At 37.7% G+C, this 19,462-nt stretch overlaps 1 protein-coding gene across 1 annotated transcript in view; it reads right to left on the reverse strand.

Moving 5' to 3' along the window:
* Positions 1 to 3,293: 3,293 nt before the first annotated feature.
* rasgrf1 (Ras protein specific guanine nucleotide releasing factor 1) overlaps positions 3,294 to 19,462 on the reverse strand; it is a 39,797-nt gene continuing 23,628 nt past the window's right edge. The window contains exons 16-28 of the mRNA XM_036149904.1: positions 17,344 to 17,714; positions 17,130 to 17,249; positions 16,044 to 16,214; positions 11,397 to 11,503; positions 11,088 to 11,200; positions 10,551 to 10,611; positions 8,616 to 8,719; positions 8,410 to 8,494; positions 8,133 to 8,330; positions 7,970 to 8,049; positions 7,768 to 7,885; positions 7,611 to 7,679; positions 3,294 to 5,573 (exon numbers count right to left, since the gene is read on the reverse strand). Coding sequence (XP_036005797.1) covers positions 5,481 to 5,573; positions 7,611 to 7,679; positions 7,768 to 7,885; positions 7,970 to 8,049; positions 8,133 to 8,330; positions 8,410 to 8,494; positions 8,616 to 8,719; positions 10,551 to 10,611; positions 11,088 to 11,200; positions 11,397 to 11,503; positions 16,044 to 16,214; positions 17,130 to 17,249; positions 17,344 to 17,714 — 1,690 coding nt within the window. The 3' untranslated portion in view covers positions 3,294 to 5,480. The remainder of the gene's footprint in view (positions 5,574 to 7,610; positions 7,680 to 7,767; positions 7,886 to 7,969; positions 8,050 to 8,132; positions 8,331 to 8,409; positions 8,495 to 8,615; positions 8,720 to 10,550; positions 10,612 to 11,087; positions 11,201 to 11,396; positions 11,504 to 16,043; positions 16,215 to 17,129; positions 17,250 to 17,343; positions 17,715 to 19,462) is intronic.

A 19,462-nucleotide genomic window follows, 5' to 3' on the forward strand; every position in this document is an offset into this window, starting at 1 on the left:
ACAGATATTCACAGAATAAGCACTACATTACTATATTCCTGCTAACAGAAATGATTATAAACAGGATTACAGTATAAATGCAAAACACTTTGAAGTTGTGTCTCTACCTCTAAGTCATGGTTTCAAGACCACACTGTTGTAGCATTTTACATAGAGCTTGTATTCGAAAGGATTACACTGTTCCACATTGAGAAATATGCCAGCTCGCATGTACAAAATGTACAGCATGTCTCAGTGAAGTGAATTAACAACAAAGTACAAAATACTTCCCCAGGTTCATATAAAGAGCAGGTTCACTCTCTTGTATACTACTACAAAAATAGTGTTTGAATGCTGCAGGCAGAGGTCATTCACATACATTTGATCATAGTTTTTAACAGCAATGCATATAACAGAGTGATGTACAGTCACGTTCCACAATCACTGGAACAGCAAGAAGGACAGATTGTCTTTTTACTTACAGAAGAGCAACAACCACTCTACAGAAGTAGAACCCAAACTTGAAGGTACAACTGCATGTGGTCTTTTTAGTGAGTCTTTTAAGACAGGAAATTTTAACCAACTGTACTATTGTGTTAAATCAAGTAGCAGAAATCTGGTTTCTAATTTTAAATAATTCCAATATATAAGAACATTAACCTTCTTAATTGCTGTAATTTTTAACACATCTTGCAGCTGAATCTGAAATAAATTGAGCTGTTCAAAGAGGTCTTGGGCACCTCATAAAAAAGATTAGTACACCTTACTGTCAAAATACACATAGGTTTTTGTCAATTTTAGGTTAATGAAAACATGTATCTCAGAGCTGAAGCCCGCAACTCCTGCACCGATGGCCATAACAAGTTTCACAACATCTGCCAGACAGTAAAAAGATTGAGGGATTAAAATAAAAGATAGAAAGAAACTCTACAGACTACCAGATGTTTAATAAAGAGCATATATCATCATATTGTAAAGCCAGAACACCGACAGATTTTGAAACTATAAAATATTCCCAATCTGCATTTACATTGGTTTTCAAGATGGTAGAGTAATTTTAAATTCCTGGCAAGAAAAAAAGAAAAGAAAAACCTAAAACTAAAATACTAATTTACTACCATATTAGATGATGACATGTTTGTTTTGACAGCATCTTGGGCAGTGGTGGCCAAAGTGTGGCCTGGGAAACATTTCCGGCCCCTGGGTTGATTTTATGCGGCCCTCAACTGCAATTCAACAATAATTTGATGCACCAGCACATGTGAGTAGTGCAGATGGTGGCTATTTATTCTTGATTAAGACAAAATTGTTGCCGATTAAAACTTTCTTACAATTGAAAATGTTTGGTACAACACTAAGTATCTAATTTCATAGTATAAATAGCACTACATTTGTTCAATGACTTTTAATCAAATGCAGACTTTAGTGCACCAAAATTGGCATTTAATTAATTTTTTTAAATTGGCTAAGTACAGTAACTGTTTTAAAACAACACTGACTCAAGTCCTGTTTCTGTTGCGGAGATTAGGCAAAAAAAGTTAATTCAAGTCCAAAGGAAAATGGACGACCATGTTTTAATACGACAAAAGACGCAAAACCTTTTTTAAATTTTGAATCTGTAATGATTTACACATCCCGTTTGAAAATGAAATCGGACAAATTTGTTAGTTGAATGTTAGTTTGTTTTTTATTTCCATTTTTGGCCCTTAAGTACTTTTGACGTTACAATTTTGGCCCAGGTAATCAAAAGTTTGGACAATCTTGATCTTGAGGCATGTCACTCTCTGTGGGAGTATACAGGGATACAGATTCGATTCTTGACAAAAAACAAAATGTAATTATATGGCTGTGTGGCTAATTCTTGGTGACACAGAAAGAGAATATTGTGAGCATTTCTGCTTCAAAGATGATAAATTCAGGACATTTGTATTGAGTTAAATGACAGCAAACATAGTCAGAGACGATGGATCTCTCCTCAGCGACCAAAAACAAAAACTTACTGGAAAGTCATGTTTTCCTTGTGGTTAGAATCAATAAAAATTTGGATTTAAGAGAAGGAACAATCCAAAGCTAAATGATGAAAACACAACATGGTTCATACAATGACAGACAGCTCTGACAGGGACAAAACAGCTTTTTATATTCATGTGTCCTCTGTTGGTACAAATAAATCAGCTGAAAACTGCAAAATTAGGTTTTGACAGCTGATTTGCTGTAGTGGTAACCTGACTCTCACCAGATTGATGTCGCTCTGCCGAGCTCCACACGACTCCTGACATCCATCTGGAATAGCTGCCATTGGGAGGGATTACAATACCACATAAAATGGACGAGCCAATCAGGATCGCCGGGCAGAATTTTCATAGAAGTGACATACCAGAGAAGCAATTGTTTGGATTCAGACAACAATGGCGGCTTGCAACAAAGAAGCAAGCTGTAACATTGATGTTGCTATTTCATCAGTGTTGTCCAATCTACCGAATATTAATTATTTAAAAAAACACACCAGAGATCGGCTTTAAATGCTTTTGTTAGTGGAAATTATGTTTTTGTCCTTCTCCTGACTGGGTTTGGCAAAAGCTTGATCTACCTTAATGTCAGCATCACGGGCTGGTTTTGTGGTTGAAGTAGCATGTCAGTAAAGATGGCAGACAAGTGGTTTATCCAATCATATGCAAGGAGTTTTGATAAAGCCCCTTCTTCTGAAGGGGCTTTATCCAATGGAGCAATCCCAAATGGATGTGTGGGCACTAGACCTGTAACTTTCAGGTTTCGGTTTAGCCCCGCTGAAGGCCACTGGTAACCATGGCCATGACCAACTTTGACTGGAGGATGAAAAAAGTAGAATCATGTAAGATTAGTAGTTCTCATGTTTAAGGGGAGCTCAGGCTGAAGGCCACTAACGCTGCGCTGTAGCAAAATTAAATAGTCTCTATGTTTTGGAATCTGATAGCAGACCATCTTGGACCAGCAGATTGAGAAGTCATCAAGTTGTAAAGATCAGGCCACATTCACACCTCTTGATTATACTCAGTCTCCCATTGAAACAGGGAGAGGATGAGGCAGAGCCAGGGGAGAGGGAGAGGGAGGGGGAGCTCCAGAAGCAGTGGAAGAGAAGGACAGAGCAGACAACAGGCTCAATCATCTGATTATGAAAGACTGTAGGAACTTCAACACAGGAGAAGAGCTAACATGTTTTGTAATAATAACCATGGCCATGGCAAACTTTGATTCAAGGATGGGAAAAGTAGAAGCATGTAAGATTAGCTCTCATGTTTAAGCGGAGCTCAGACTGCTGCAAAGCATCACACATGACCCATTCAGCAACACATCCGACCCTCTCAAGTTACATAGGCGAGTTGTTGAGAAGGCCACTGAGCATCCATACGTGATAAGTGCTGTATGTTGACCTGAAAGATCCTTTAATATATCTCAAATTAAGCTAATACTCAGGTCAAAACCTACTCAGTGCTGCTTTAATTCCCTTGTAGAGAGCCAGTTTTCTCCAAGCTACTGCATCTATGACATTTTTTCTTATTTCCTTCGTATCACGGACCAATCTACCTTTGTCTGATGAACTCAGATTTGTTCTGGAGACTTAGTTATGTTTTGTTATGGGTAGCCATTTTGTTATGCATTGACATGTATGAGTTTACCATTGCATGGTTAACATGATCACTTTTTGGCAACCTTTGATTGTGGGTATGGGTGCTTTATGCATGTTTTATTTTTCAGCTGTTTGAACAAATTTCTTAAATTTGGTCATTAACTGAATATGTATTTTTCAGCTACAAGCCTGAACAAAATCGAAAAAGTTGAAAAGTTGTAAAAACTGATGATATATGCCCTTTAATCGAGTTTAGCAACTTTTTGAATTTTATCACCTAAAAATGTTGCTATTTTAGAGTTTGTTGTTTTCTTATTACAAATCAGAAAATAATAAAATTGAGAAATGTGAAAAAAGTATTAATTGTTTTGGTTGTCAGACTTCCCAGTATACCTTTGTGTAACCGGCATATGAGCAAGGGATAATGACTGACGTGGTGCCCATTTTCAAAAATTAATGGACGACGCGGAGGCGTGAACTGGCCATTAATTTCTGATAATGGACAACTCGTAGGACATTATTCTGCTTATACCATCGTCACTTCCGAAATAAATAAATATTAAATCAATTATTAATACTTTCTCAAAATCTCTGTTAAATTATTTCTTAAATTCTCACAGTTAAAATCATAAGATTTTCACAAGAAGCGGCTGAGAGAACTATTCAAAATCTCGTTGTGACATGTTGCCAAGATAATCAGCATCAACTGTCTTGCCGTTACCTGCTAACAAACTTTTTTATAGGCACTTTTTAACGGACCCTCCGCAGCCAATCAGAATCGAGTATTCACCCAGAAAAATGGTATAAGAAACGTTTATGAACTCCAACCAGAGTCACTGTAGGATTACTGTTATTGCATGTTTTAGCAGCTGGAAAATGCCGGAACCACTGCTCTACAACGTAGGAGCACCTCTATGTTCAAGAAAACCTTTCCATAGCAGAACCTTGTGAGGTTTGCGGACAGTAACGTTGTCATTGGGTAGTGCTGTTTCTAAAAGAGATCAGACTTGCAGTGTGATCATCAGCAACCCACTTTTGAATGCCAAACAAGCCATAGAGCTTAGAATAATTTTAGAAAAAAACTAAGATACATAACTATGTGTACCTTAGTAGAAGTGAGGAGGATTACGTGAGCATTTTCAAACCATAACATGACTAAATACAAAGCTCCATCTAAACTTCATTCCTAGTCAGTCAGATTAGGTTGTTTGTTTCATAATAAAAATGATTGGAACTGATAGGAAAGAGTTGGGACCACAGTTTAGACAAATAAACAAAAACGAAGACATAAATCTCTTCCTTTTTTTGGTTTGGGAAGCACAGAGACACAAATGCTTTGGATATCTTGCTGTCATTTCCACTGATCATTGTTCCCTCTTTTAAAATACTATTTTACTATTCCTCTGGGCTCTTTTACCTGATTTTTTTTTTATTTTTATTTTTTGCAATTTATTTATACAATGCTACATTGGTTGCAGAGAACTTCAACGAACAATAAAACTCAAGCCTGCTGAACAACAGCCAGCAGCATTAGTGCTCAGAAAGTGCAAATTCGACACAGTAGTATATGATGCAAAATAATGTCATTGGTCACTAAGAAACACGGTTGCATGCAACTACAGTGACCTCTATTATTATTATTATTATTATTATTATTACTATCATTAAATTACTCAGTTAAATGAAAAGTCTCTAAAGCAGGTGTCAACATGACAAGAAAGAAAAAAAAACAGAAAAAAAACATCAAAGTGTTTTGTGTCATCAAACAACTTTAAACATCTACTGTACAGAAGAACAAATATTTAACATGTACAGCTATACAAATGGAAATATGAATGGTAACTTATATGTAATATTAACAAAGAAAACTAAGTGTGAAGGACCACTTTCCCCATTAGTTGGGCACTTTAGGCTCGATTCTGAGTGAGGCTTCATACATGCTTTCCTCATCAAGAACGAAGCTCTTGTCCAGTAGGTACTGGGCTACCTGGAACAGACCAAAAAAGAGCAAATGTTAAAGTCTGTAACTGAACAATCGGTAGATTTAATTTCAGAAATAAATCCTCTTTAAAAAACACACTTCTTCCATACCCCAGGTTCTGGTTTTAATATCAAAATAGTCACTTAGGTATTTCTAATGGATCCTTTTAGTATTTTCATATGTGGAAGGTTATCAGAATGAGCATCATTCTTAAGGGGCTACTTACCCATTAAGAGAAAGCACTAAAAAACGTTCAGTTATTAGAAAGAATAACTTTAGGTTTTCAACATTTTCCGCTTTATGAGCTCCTCTCTATTATTAGATCCTACCAACCAGCCTTTGCTTCCCAAGTGCATCAGAATATGTTTCCCAGACTAAAATTACTTGAATTTATCTTGACCACTAAAGTGGTCTTTGCATACAAAGACCACTTTATACCACTTAATATCTGCAGGGAGGCTTCACCCAGTCATGTAACACTCACAACATATCCTGGTCCTGTTTATTCAATGGTCCCAGTTTTCCCTGTTGCAAAATTCAGCCAAACAGCATTATTTTTGGTACCATATTTCTGTAAATGATGTTTAAAGGTATCCTGTGTGGAAAGGATAAATAAATATTGTAAGCTACTTTCTTGTTATACTTTGGCTGGTGTTTAAAGCTGGTTCATGATGCTGAGTATTGGCACATCCAGGCACTTTTACTAACCAGCCATACAACTTCAATAACTGCTCCCATGCATTATGGGTTCACGCTGAAGTCCACAGGAGTTGGAATCGACTCCTCCACAGAGCTCCCTCTCCATAACCTTCTATTTTGGATAAGGTAACCTGTTGCTTTTTGTGTTATACATTGAAATGTGAAATTGCTCTTACTCTAAACCCTCTTTTGGGGCGAATTGTAAATGAGACCCAGCAGAGGGTGAATTATCTGGACCTCACAGCCCTTAGGATAATGGTAGTAACTGCTCGGACACACTGATGCTGTTTTTCTGAACTGAAAAAGGATAGAAGGCGTCTTCTTGGATTTTCAATCTGAGCAAAGGAGCTGCTTCTTTCCAGGTGCATGATATTGTTAATTTGATATCTTAGAGGTTTGAAGCAGAAGCTAAAAGGTTTTCAACAATTTATTCGAAGGACAGCTGTGCATGTTAAAGTTTTGACCAGTTGTTTCTTTAATTCAGATTGTATGGCAGCCTCGCTTCTGTCCGTCTGCCCCAGAGCAGCTGTGACCGCAACGTAGCTCACCACCGTCAGCGTGTGAATGCCTGAATGTAGGGTAAAGCACTTAGGGGTTCTCAGGACTTGATCAATTTGATAAAGTACACTGCAGTTGAATAGTAGCAGTAAGTCAAGACAAGCTGGACTATAAACTTAACGTAATGAAGTTTCAGTGACCTACAACAGTTTGAATTGAACATTAACATTTAAAGACGTCGCTGCTTGATTTATTAGCCAACTGAGCCATCAGCTGATTACGATTTTCCTGCGTTGTTTCGTATCACAGTAGAGCGGAGGATTGGTGGAGAACTGTGTGTACCTGGGAAGCACATCTCGACTGGGGATCTGAGACCAACAGAACATCCTCATTGGGCTGTTGGCGTCCATGAAGCTAATATTTAAGCAGATAAGCAGTGAAGTTATGTCGTCCGGAGGTTTACTACTTCATTGTTGCAGATACACAAACTTTGCTGACCTTTTTAAGTTGCTCTCAAATATCAGCGTTGTAGTGTTAGCATGTAATGTTAGCATAGCTAGCATGTGATAAAAAAAAAAAAAAAACATCCCTTAGGTAAAGCAGGTCAAAATTGTATTTATTTCAATTCATTTTATTTAAATACTTTGTGAATTCCAAACCCTTACCCAACAAAACGGAGTAGGAGCCTACTTAAACTCGCAACCCTACAATGACTAGTTTTGTTATTTTTTAAGTCCATTTATAGTAGACCTATAGATACATCAATAGGTCTCTCAGTTTAAGAAAAAGCTAATTTTAGGGTTCAAAAGCCTGAATCCTCAGGCTTCAGTTGTGCCAGTGAATTACCTTTGGTTGCAGGTCAATCTTATATGCTGTTTGCTGAAACTGCCTGATTTCTCTGATGATGTGAGATATCTAAAAAAAGACAAAAAGAGGAAGATGTTACTTTCGACATGCAAAGCTCTATTTTGCATGTCATGTAACAGATCCCCAAATAGCTCACCATTCTCATCTTAGAGAAGTTAACCAAATTGTCTTCGGTGTAGTTTGGTGTTCCTTCTTCAATGAAAGCCAGATCAGTGAGGTACATCCCCAGATATGGCACACAGGGAGGATCACAGCTGGTGGAAAGAAAAGACACTCCCATCATGCAACTTCTCTACTCTGTTTTGTTCTTCAATAAGGGGTGCATGAACAAAACTTACTTCTTCAGAGCTTCTCTGAGGTTCTTGAACCTCCCCTCTGATGAAACGAGCTTTTGGAGCTTATCAATAAGTGCTTTTGTCTATGGAGAAATGGTAATAATACATATATTTCACGGTAAGAGTTTCATTGAAAAGCTGGAGCAACATCTGCAGAAACAAGTACCTGTTTGGAAACCTTGAGCCAAGTCTTCTTGAGGCGGAAAACGGAGCTGCGGTTTAGGGAGGAGGTGATTTCAAGTACAGCGTTGTAGTTATGCAAACAGCGGCAGATGTCAGCCACAGCCACCCATTTCTCTATGACAGCGACACGGGTGACCAAGTCGTCACACCGCAGGATTTCTGTGGCGATCAGGTTGCTTGTCTTCAGAGAAAAAAAGAGAAAATTAAATTTTTTTAAAGTAAAATCAGATCAAGATGCCAGTAGTGCTTAAGTAACTTACATCATTGAAGTGCTTTGTGGTTCTCATGATATACGGTGTCTTCTCATTTTTGTCATTCTTCATCCAACCTTGACCGAAGAACTCCCTGTAATTTAAAAGAAACCAAATCAGGGTGGACTTGAAAAATGAGTCTGCAGAATTTAGTTAAATGACTAAAACTATGCTGCGTTGGTCACAGATGTGTACAGCTTTATTGTGGCGCTTACTCATATGGGATGACTTTAAACACCAGGTGGTCAAGCAGAGTTAGCTGTTCTGCGATTTCCATGGCAGAGTGGCTCTCAAACGGTTCGGCTTTCCCCCCTCCAACCTAAGTTAGAGAAAGAAGTTCAAACATCAGTTAAAAATTAAAACATAAAATAAACTCGTAATATATTTCTTAGGGATATTACATGTTTTGTACAACCAAATTTTATTATCGCTCAAGATCTTTTTGACTTTAAGCTTTAAATAACCAGAGACTGGAGTTTTTGCTTATTATTTTCAGCAAAATTCCTCAGATTGGATGTAGAGTGTCTGTTTTTTAAGGCTTACCACAGATAAACAAACCCATAAGGCCTTCAGAGAACAGGTGGACTCCATGTGGTGTCTTGGTGATTTGGCTGCACTGTATTTTATATTTGGGTATCTGATCAAAAGGAGCTGAATACATATGTATGCCAAACCTGTCAGATTTTCATTTACAAAAATGAAATCCATGTGTGATTTGCCCTCCACGTCAGAATTATGCACTACTTTGTACTATCCTATGACACGACAAAACCCCAAAATTAAATACAGGGAAGACTGTGGCTGCATGGTTAGAAAATAATAAAGTAAAAATAAAGTAAAAAAAAGGTGAAGGGATGTGAAAGTACTGTAAATAATCCCATGTCAAGTGCACTATGATATTTTCTGGTACACTTGTTCTTGTTCCATTTTACCCAGTGTGTTTGAAAACTCATCAAGACAGAAAATTATTATTTTTTTTTAGTTCTATAGACAAAGTCATGAAAATCTTCCCAAAAATAATTTATATTAGTGCAAAAAAAAACACATACATGACCTGATTTTGTTTACATTTTGCAGCAGAAAAAAAATTGTTTTTTCCATTTTCATTCCTAAACGCAACAGTAACATTCTGTATACTATAAACATTTTACAACCAGCACCTGATAAATACGACCAATCCAATAAATACAAATATTGTTGAAAAGTTCCTTCAGTTCAAAAACTCAGTTCACTATGTAGCTTAATTACACACAGGCTGTTTTACACCCTTTATTTCTGCTAACTGTGATATTTTCTATTTAAAGCTAATAAAACCACGGCATTTAATATTAAAATATGACATCAGACCTATAAGAAATGTACCGTAATCTTTATAGCGGAATGTGGTCTTAATACAGTACTGCGCCAAGTTGTTTGGCAAACGCCCCAACAAAAACCGAAGAAGAACAACAAAATGTAGAAGAAGAACGTTGCATTTTTAGGATTATTTGTTATTTTCCTATTTTTTTTTTATTTTTTTGATAAACCTTTTGGTTTCCTTTTTCCAAGATATATGTGTGTGGGCGAGGTTATGCCTTTACATCGGGGTGAGTTACACTTTAAGCACAATTCAACCCAAAGCTTCACTTGTCAAAGCCTATTTTGCAATGTTTGGCCACTTGATGGCACCGTGGAACAAAACGAAGAACAATGAGACTTTGGCCCACGAGTGAACAAAACAGATGAAAAGCTTTACTGTGTCTGACCTGGCCATTACTAATGTTCACGGCTGATTCAGGCACAAGAAGCTGTTGATTATAGTATAAATAAACTGTTAACTAGGTCAGGTGAAGAACGAGCATTCAACTTATTTGACCAATCAGCATATGCTTACATTTGGACTAATCATGTCCCCTTGGTTATTCATGGGTTTCTACAAGGCTTGGAAAATACAATCTTAAAAACAGGTGATAAAAAAAAAAAAAAAAACCTATAAAACCGCAATCAATGTGGTATGAAAACAAAATAAAAACAATACGAACTGGACTAAAACATTGTGTTACGTTTTAGAGAATTTAGTCGTACAAAAGCTCATTTAGTCTAAAATAATCTGTTTCTTGGAGAGGGGTAAAACAAAATCGCGGATACATAAAGCAATCGACGCGACTCACCAGTTGTGTCACGTCTTCCATGGTGATCTGGTTGTCACTGTGATCTTCCTGGGTTAAAGTCCTGAAAAGGAAAAAAAAGTCAGCATCAACCTGCACTGGGTTTCTCTTCAAAAAGTATGTTGTGTCGTGTGTGTGTGTGTGTGTGTGTGTGTGTGTGTGTTTGTGTATATGCTTTTTTTGGCAATTAATTCAGGTGTAGGATGAGAAAAAAAACTTTGGGAATTATCAATAGATCATGAAACACTTTTCAGGAGATTTGTAGTTTTTATATTTTTGTTGAAAAGCTGCATTTCCTGAATTTTTTGTGTATGTGGTCATGTTTCCGTATTTTTCTGCTTTTCACCTTATGACTTCAGAGTAAAAATCAGCCTTCACTGCTAATAAAAAATAAAATTCCTAATCCCTGTTAATTTTTTTTTTACTAAACAATCAAAATTCCATCTCTGTGAATTGTGACTTGGGCCAGAAATATATTCAATAGGTAATTGAAGAATAAAACCCCATTAATCTCCTGGTTGTAGCAGCGGCCAGTGATACCTGATGATGTTGGCTGCTGCTTTCCTCTCCTGTGTCAGCAGCTCAGGGTCATGCATCACTTCCTCCAGGAAGGAAATAACCTTTGTCTTCAGCTCGTTGTTACTCTCAAAGTCCTTCAGAGACACACAGAAACACGTGTCCGGACAACTTTACAAAGATTAATGATGTGGGTTGGAATAGAAGACCTTTCTCTCATTTGATCCATGTGTTCTGCCCATTAGTTTTAAACTGCTTAGTGTTTATTCAGCAGAATGTCTACTCTACAGATAGAAACGGCACATACAAATGTGTCCTGAAATGAGCATTTACCGGAAAATGTTTGGACACCCAGTGCCTCAGCACATTCAGGACTCTGTTGGTTGCTGCTCGTCTGATCACAAACTCTTTGTCACCATTTCTCTGGTCTGTTGGGAAGCCTGAGGTTGGAATAAATAAATAAATAAATAAAACTTTAAACATTAGAAAAAGATAAACAGACCCACAAAAATCTCAAACTCAGCACTTAAATGTAGTTATTAAGTTATTAAGGCTTATGTAAAGATGAACTTTGGTTTACATGGTAAAGGACTTCCTGCTGATCTGAAACCCCAAGAGTGCTTGTACTGGACCAGATGATAAAGGTTGTAGTTCAAATTAATTATAGTTGTGTGTTAACAGTGTCATTATGTAATCACACTAATGGTAAAATTCTATAGTTTGTAACTGAGAAGGAAACTGGGGCTTCATTTCAGACAGTGTTTGCAAATGGACCTCCACAAGTATTTGAAAATGGCAACTGTGTTTTTATTTTTCTATTTTATTTGGCTTTACCAAGCAACTGTTTGTGCATGTGTTGTGCTGTTTTGCTGGTTCAATGAGCAAATGGAGGGAAACTTTGCAGCTCAGACTTCCCCTGGTTGGTTCAAAATATATATAAAGACATGAAGCTTTGGTAGAAGAAATGAGCTTTTAATAGAACTCAAGGTTACAATAATATTAATAAAAAAACAGGGTGAAGAGTTTTCATTTTTGTTCTCTTAAAATTGTTATCAGCGGAGGAACAACCCTCCTTAAGAGCTGAGGACAGCAGAAAACTATAATATTTATGACATTTCTGAAATCCACTGAAAATATCCTTTTGGTTTAGCTTTTAGCTGATTATTTCCCAATTCCTTCTTATCTTAAGATATTGTGCACTTTAACATCCCCTCCGGTTTGGATATATATGAAATTTAAATGACTGCATTTACTATAATTGCATGGGGGCAAAGTTGGCACAGTTGACCTGCTGCAAGAAGGTTTTGGGTTTGAATCCTGGCATCGCATAATGTTCTCACGTTCTCTCTGTGCACATGTAGTTTCTTTCTGAGTACTTTGGTTTCCGCCCACTGTCCAAAAACATGACTGCTAGGTTAGCTGGTTACTCCAAATTGCCCTCAGATACAAGGGTGTGTGCATGCATGGCTGTTTGTCACATTTTTCTCTTCGCTGTACAGCGATCGACCGGCGACCTGTCCAGGGTGCACCTCCCCTCTCGCCCTTTGACCACCGGAGATAGACACAACCCTGCATGGATAATCAGGTATTAACAATAAATGGATGCCTTTGTTATATTTGTTATAATTTATTTCCATACAATTTGTTTGAAGCACGTGCAATTTCATTTTCCTTTAATAAATAAATGCATTTCACTTATTTATCCATCCATCTGTTTTCTATACCTGAATTTCTATGCAGGGTCACCTAGTCAGCGGTCAATGGGCAAAAGGAGTAGACCCTGGACAGGTCACAGGGCATTTCCTGATTTATATATTATGAATATTATTATCACCTCAGTTCTAAAGTCCTTACACTGGCTCCCTGTATCTCAGAGAATATACTTGGAAATACTTCTCTTAGTCTATAAAGCACCTAAATACATCACAGATTTGCTGTCAGTGTGTCAACCTTTCAGACCACTCAGGTCTTCAGATTCAAGCCGACTCTGCATCCCCAGAACCAGAACCAAACACAGAGAAGGAGCATTCAGTTCCTATGCACCACTTATCTGGAACAAACTTCCAGAACACAGTAAAAGTGCTGAAGGCCTGAGTTTCTCTAAATCAAGAGTAGAAACACATTTGTTTAAGATTGCCTTTAACTGTTCGAGTTAAGCTCTAAACTGAAACATTAATATTTGCCTTGCCTTATTATTTTAAATAGATAGTTTTAATTATTTGTGATCTTAGTTACTGTTATCATTTGGACTTCTGTTTACTCATTTATTTCCTTTTCCATGCTTGACTTGTTTAACTCATTATTTCTTTTTTATTTGTTTTGTTGTTTCTTTTTTTTGTTTCCTCCTGATTCAATCTCACGTAAAGCACTGCTTTTACCCCTATTATGTATGAAATTTGCTCTAGAAATACAGACTAATTGACTGTTGGACCGACATACAGCAAAGTTGCAGAGGTTGACTGTGTCTAGGACCAATAGCCTGTGTATTTGGGACAGCTTCTTCTCTTCTGTGCTATGTGACTCCCTTGGGTTATTATTTAAATTAGTTGATGCTTCCTGTTTTTATACTGACAAAGACCTTATAATGCATCCATCTAGCTGCCTGGTTTCAGTAGCCTGGATACCCTTACATTTGTTAATTAATAATAACTTTTTTTAATGGAGCTTATATGCTTGTCTCAAAACTTTGATGTAAATACTAGAATACTGTATAAAGGGAATCTAAAAACTTTTCACAACACCAACTATATCTAAGGCACTTGTGAACTATCCACTGATTATTTTGTTTTATATGATGCCTGATTTTGTTGATGAAATCTCCATACGTCTAAATAAATCAAGACCCAATTTAGCTCCAAGCTAACCCATTTAACAGCATAAACATTTTTTATGTGTCTAAAAGATGTTATCTTTTTAACATTGAATGCATAGAAAGGACGGGGTTCTCATGGTACTTCATTCCTTGGAGAGCCTTAAATAACTCATGTTTTGTGGAATATAAACAAAAATGAAGAACAGGATCTAAATTCTTTCACGTTAAACAGAAAAGCAGCAATTGTTTTAACTACTTCTGAGATAATACTGTTTTAGAGAATAGTATCTAACATTAAAACGTTACTAATATATACTAAGCAACAGTTATGAATGAACACCCACTAAATTCACTAGTTAAATAAATATATACCTCAATATTATTCATTTTTGCCCTTCTGCTCGTTATAGAGTAACACAAGTATAAGATGCACATATTAGCTGTTTAATTATTCAGGCCATTTGCACAGGTAGCAGCAATTTTAAAACAGCAATTCCTCCACACGGTGGATAGGTGGCACCCCTTGAGCTTTCAAGTTTGTTTTTCTTGTCCACAAATACTTTGAAAAAGCCAGATGTATTTTTGTTTTTAGAGAGGGACTCATCTAGCCTTCTTTCAACCAGCCTGTTGGCAGGAAGGGTAGTACTGAGTAACCCTTTGCTCCATATGCTGCTGGAGGAATCTCTGGCCAATCCGGCCGTTTCCCCAGCTAAAAGGACTTTAAACCATGACTTTAGCAAAACATCAGTATACCTACATAGAGGAAGTTGTAGGTAGTTAAATGTATTTAAATAAACCATAAATAATGAGCTAGTAAAATCAGGTACCTGGTTTAGGTGCATAAAGTTCCCCTCATTATCAGCAAAACAAACCATGTAATGTTTCGTAAAACAAAACCTAATCACCTGATACGCAGCTCATTTGGCCCAAAATAAACAGATAAGATGTTGTAAGAGCTAGCTCTACAGAATGGATGGGGATCCTCAGTGATCAATGCCTTAACGTCAAATCTCATCTTCATTATTTTTTTGGGGGGGGGGGACAAAATGTTCTGTTTTGTTTTTTCAAGTTGAGACACTCTTGGCGTCTCTCATCCTAAACACAACTTTCGGTTTCATTTACGTTTACATTATAGCAGTATGACATTTCCAAGTCACCTAAAAAGTTCGGCTTTCTGCCTTTTTTCCCCTGTTTGTACCACTAACCTATTATGAGTACTGGAACGCTTGTACCCAGTTCTTACATAAACATTACAATGTGACCTCATTCCAGCTTCCTGTGCTCACCAATACAACTAGAGATCAAAACCAAATTACCGGAAAAAAAAAAGCTTTAAAAGTTCAAATGTGCCAGCCTTAGAACTGTCTGCAGCGGACCGATGAGAAGACATCATCTATCATTTCGAAATGTTAAACATAAAACTGAGATTGCGACACATCAAAGCATGATTTAATTCATTGATTATATTAGGAAGTTTCTTTATAGATGAGTTGATTTGTGCTGCATTGTTATTGCTTTTTTATCTTATCAACTGATGGCCATTAAAGAGTTGCTAATTTATCGTGATTATTTAAATTAATTTAACAAAATCAAAAAACTGAACTTTTCTACACATTAATATGCAAAAGATGTCTGACCACTATCTGGATTGCATCAATTTAGCTGTGATACTTCAATTACAAACTAATATAAACTAAGTAAGAGTTTTAGGTTTTTATTTTTTTGCACTTTTGTCTTCAACTTAACACCAGCATTGACGGGAAACAGATCTAAAACCGTGTCAGCAGCAGAAGAAAATAACGACCTAAATCAAACATTTAAGAACAATGAACAATTCATGGAGGATCTTTTCAGATCCGTTTCACCGTTATTTATAACCTTGTAAAAAAAAATCTGAGCATATGAGTGTCACAAATTTGCTCTAGACACTAAAAGAAAATATTAAGTTGAACATTTCCTGCTTTATTTAAAGTGCTGCCATTTTTCTTTCGTAATTTGATGTGAATGTGAGACAAAAACAGTGGAGAGCGCATTCAAACTGGCATATTTGTAGTGAACTCACCGGTTAAAAAGTGATCAGGGATGGATGGAAAGCAAAAAGGGCCTAAGTGTCCTCAGTCTGCAATATATTTTTACAGTCTGTAGCCTGAGCCAAAAGGATTGCATACCTGTGCTGGCGAGGGACATCCGCCGATATTTCTCCTTGGTAGGCGTTCCCTCGTTGGCTCCAGCGGTGGCAATGGCAAAGGCCGAGGCAGCAGACAGAGCACTGCGGTTGTTGTCGAGCTCTCGACACGAGGACATCACCATGCCATTGTTGTAGGAAAACAGAGAAAACTCTGCAAAATATATAAATAAATAAATAAAACAAACGAAGACGCCTTTTTAAATAGTCAAAAATAAATCACTTTTAAAGAAAAACTGTTATGTAACTGCGTTTGACTAAAAATAACTTGAATTTATTCAGACTGCAGAGCAACCTGGTTTCCCTCGCTCAAGCCTCCACTAGGGAGCACTAAAGACCGACAGAACAGTTTCCCTCCAGACTTTCCTCTTCAAGAGGCTTTGATATTTAAGATGGTTGCTGCTAAATATAGCCGGCAAATATCAGCATAACAGTGAAATCAACAGATCCTCTGCTCTCTGCCACGTTCGAATCACGGGCTCAGACACGCAGACGCAAAATCTGTCGCCCTGCTGAACACTTTCACTAGATTCACATGCGGTTTTCCAAGCTTTGCTGTTGAAAATCTGGTATGCATAATTTTTTTCCCCCCTTCTTTTTTGGCAATAGATTTAGAAGGCGAAAATAATCCTGGTGCCAACAAAACAGGCTCATTACCGGGGGTGGCAGGGAAAGCACGCTTTTGATGTAGTTGCTATGACACAAGTTTTTCTTAACACTTAGTGTAGCCAAGCTTTGGTTTCTCCTCTCATACTCATGACCATCAACACATTGGGATTTGCAGGCTATTTTCTACCAATAACACACGGGACATTTCAGGCCTTGATGAAGGGAGAGGTTTTTTTTTTAAGCCTTCAAAGTGATTATTGTAGCATCTGAAGAAACAAAAACATAACTGCGACCCAAAAAACATTGATAGTTTGCAGGATAGTTTGCCCCCTAAACCCTCAATTCTGAGGGTTTAGGGGGCTTATTATGGCACTACAAAGAGAGTGTGCAACCTCGATGCAAGTCTATCGTGCTCCCGATGTGCGATTATGTCACACTTCTGGTTTCGGACACGATGTACCTGAGGAGTTTTTGCATTTGACGTTTTTTGGAGTGCTCGGCGACTTGGTGGGAGACGCTTCCGGGTCCCCGTCGTCGCTCTGGTTCTGATCATTGTCGCTCTCTTCTCGTACAGAAAGATCTGAGCATAAAACAAGGGTTTGCTCACTAAATACATTATGATTACAGCAAAAAGAAGCATTTTTTTTTACTAGGATTGCCCAGAGCCAACCAACCTTGTTTGCACACGGCTGCGTCTTCAACCTTGTCTTTCTTGTCTTCTCCCTCATCGGGGATCTTGCTTGTGATCGGGCTGGACACGTAAAGCTTGTTGATGTCCAGGGTGGTCTTGCTGAATGGCGACATGGTGGAATACATGCTTGCATAGCCATTTGAGGAGCAGCTGAGGGCAGCCAGGTCAAGAGCTTTGCCCCCAGTGATGATGGGGATGTTGAGAGAGAGCTTGCGTCGGCGGTTGGGGGATGAGTTTTTGGCGATGGCAAGAGGAGGTGGGGAGGAAAACTTCCTGCTGGCTCTGGGAGAGCTCGGAGGCTCTCCATAGAGGAGTTTGTTGTTCTGACTGCTGGCAAAGAATAACTCCAGGGACCTGCATTGATGTTAGCATGAAGAAACATGTTGATATGATAGCCTTTTTGCACGTAAGAGCTTAATTGGACAAACAATACCTAATGGTGTCGGTCAGAAGTTTACATACACACATTATCTCTGTGAATGCCATTTTTAATAGAGCCCCTCTTTTATCGGGGTGGGATGATGCTTGTGTTATTGTACAATAAAATATTGGAACAATAAGTGTGTAGTGCTTTAAAGTTTCTCTTTAGAGTGATTTTTCTCAAAATATATACAGGATCCAAATTATACATACAAGCTTAAATGCACTACAAGTGATGTTAGGATGAATGTACCTGGGTAAGGCACACCTCAGCCACTCATCAACAGGTTTCCAAAACAAACCTATGATATTCCTGGCTTGTTAAAGAGGTGTAAATATTTTAGACTCCAGAAATTTACTTCTGAGAAGAATCAGATAAAATTTATTCCTTTCAAGAGCTTACTATAGTTGTATACCAGCAGAAAATTATCTTCACTTTATTTAGCATCAATAAACCTGTATTCATAAGCACATAAGCACAAACATAGCATGTCCTGAAACTTCCAGGACCAATGTATGTAATAAAAGACTATATTAGCAGAGTCTAATGCCATGATCACAGTCTTGTGCTGAAGACCTGGTTAAAGTGAAAGATGTGCGTTTATGATTATTAGTTGATTTAAAATAGTTAGTTTATTGGAACTGACAGGGTTTTTAAGACAGTCCCACTAAGTTTCAGTGCTGTTTATTATGTCAGGGATATCCACAAGCTTATCTTCAGCAGCTTTAATTATACCAAATCCAAGTTGTATGTGTGTTTGGGCTCATTTTCCTGTCAGTACATTCAACTGTATCCACATTTTAACCATCTAGCTTCTGGTATGAGATAAAGATGAGGAATTAGGATGTGGTCCTCCTTTATTATCCCTTCTGCTGTATGGTATGTAGCTATACGACTGGTAGCAAAATATCCTTCCAGCATGATGCTGCTACCACCATCTTTGATAGGAGTAGTGTTCTTTAAGTCCAAAAGTCTCACCTTCACCCTTTTCTAAAGATACTTCTTGGCACTTTAGCCAAGTCTGACGCTGCTGTCTGACTGACCATAAACCTCCCAAAGATGTCTGACTTGTCTTTGTGGGGAGCTGTCCATTTGAGACATGCTTTAAGGCAAAGGTCTCAAACTCAGATCTGCAAGGGTTTGTATCCTATAACTTTTAAATGTGTCCTTTGCTCTACTCACCAAAATCAAATTACTAAACTGCCTCACTAGCAGGCAGTCAAGCTTTGCAGAGCTCTGCTAAGGAGCTGGTGTTTAAAGTCAGGCGTGTTGAAACAGAGATGCATGGAAAAGTTGCGGGACACCGGCTCTTGCAGTTTGAGACCACTGCTTTAATGGGTTTGTTTGAAAAAAAGGGACTTCCTTTTTGGTCACATGCTCAGTCAGAGGTGATGTGAAACGTGTTTCAATTTGATACTGAGATTCCAGCACTTTCCAGTTCAGGTCCAGTTTAGGTCAGACCGTTAAACTTGGACTATGCTAAAAATCCAGAAACCGATCAATTTAAGCGAACGTCACCGTTTCTGCAACACCAGTTGGTAAAATATCCAATAAGATGAATGCCAGAAGCTTGATGATGTCAGTAAAAAACATGCAGTGACATGCAGTAAACATTTAAACATTTACATGCAGTAAACCAAATATAAAGGGTGTTTTATGTATATATTTCACTATGTATGTA

The sequence above is a fragment of the Fundulus heteroclitus genome, chromosome 2, assembly GCF_011125445.2.
Source record: "Fundulus heteroclitus isolate FHET01 chromosome 2, MU-UCD_Fhet_4.1, whole genome shotgun sequence".
NCBI lineage: Eukaryota > Metazoa > Chordata > Actinopteri > Cyprinodontiformes > Fundulidae > Fundulus > Fundulus heteroclitus.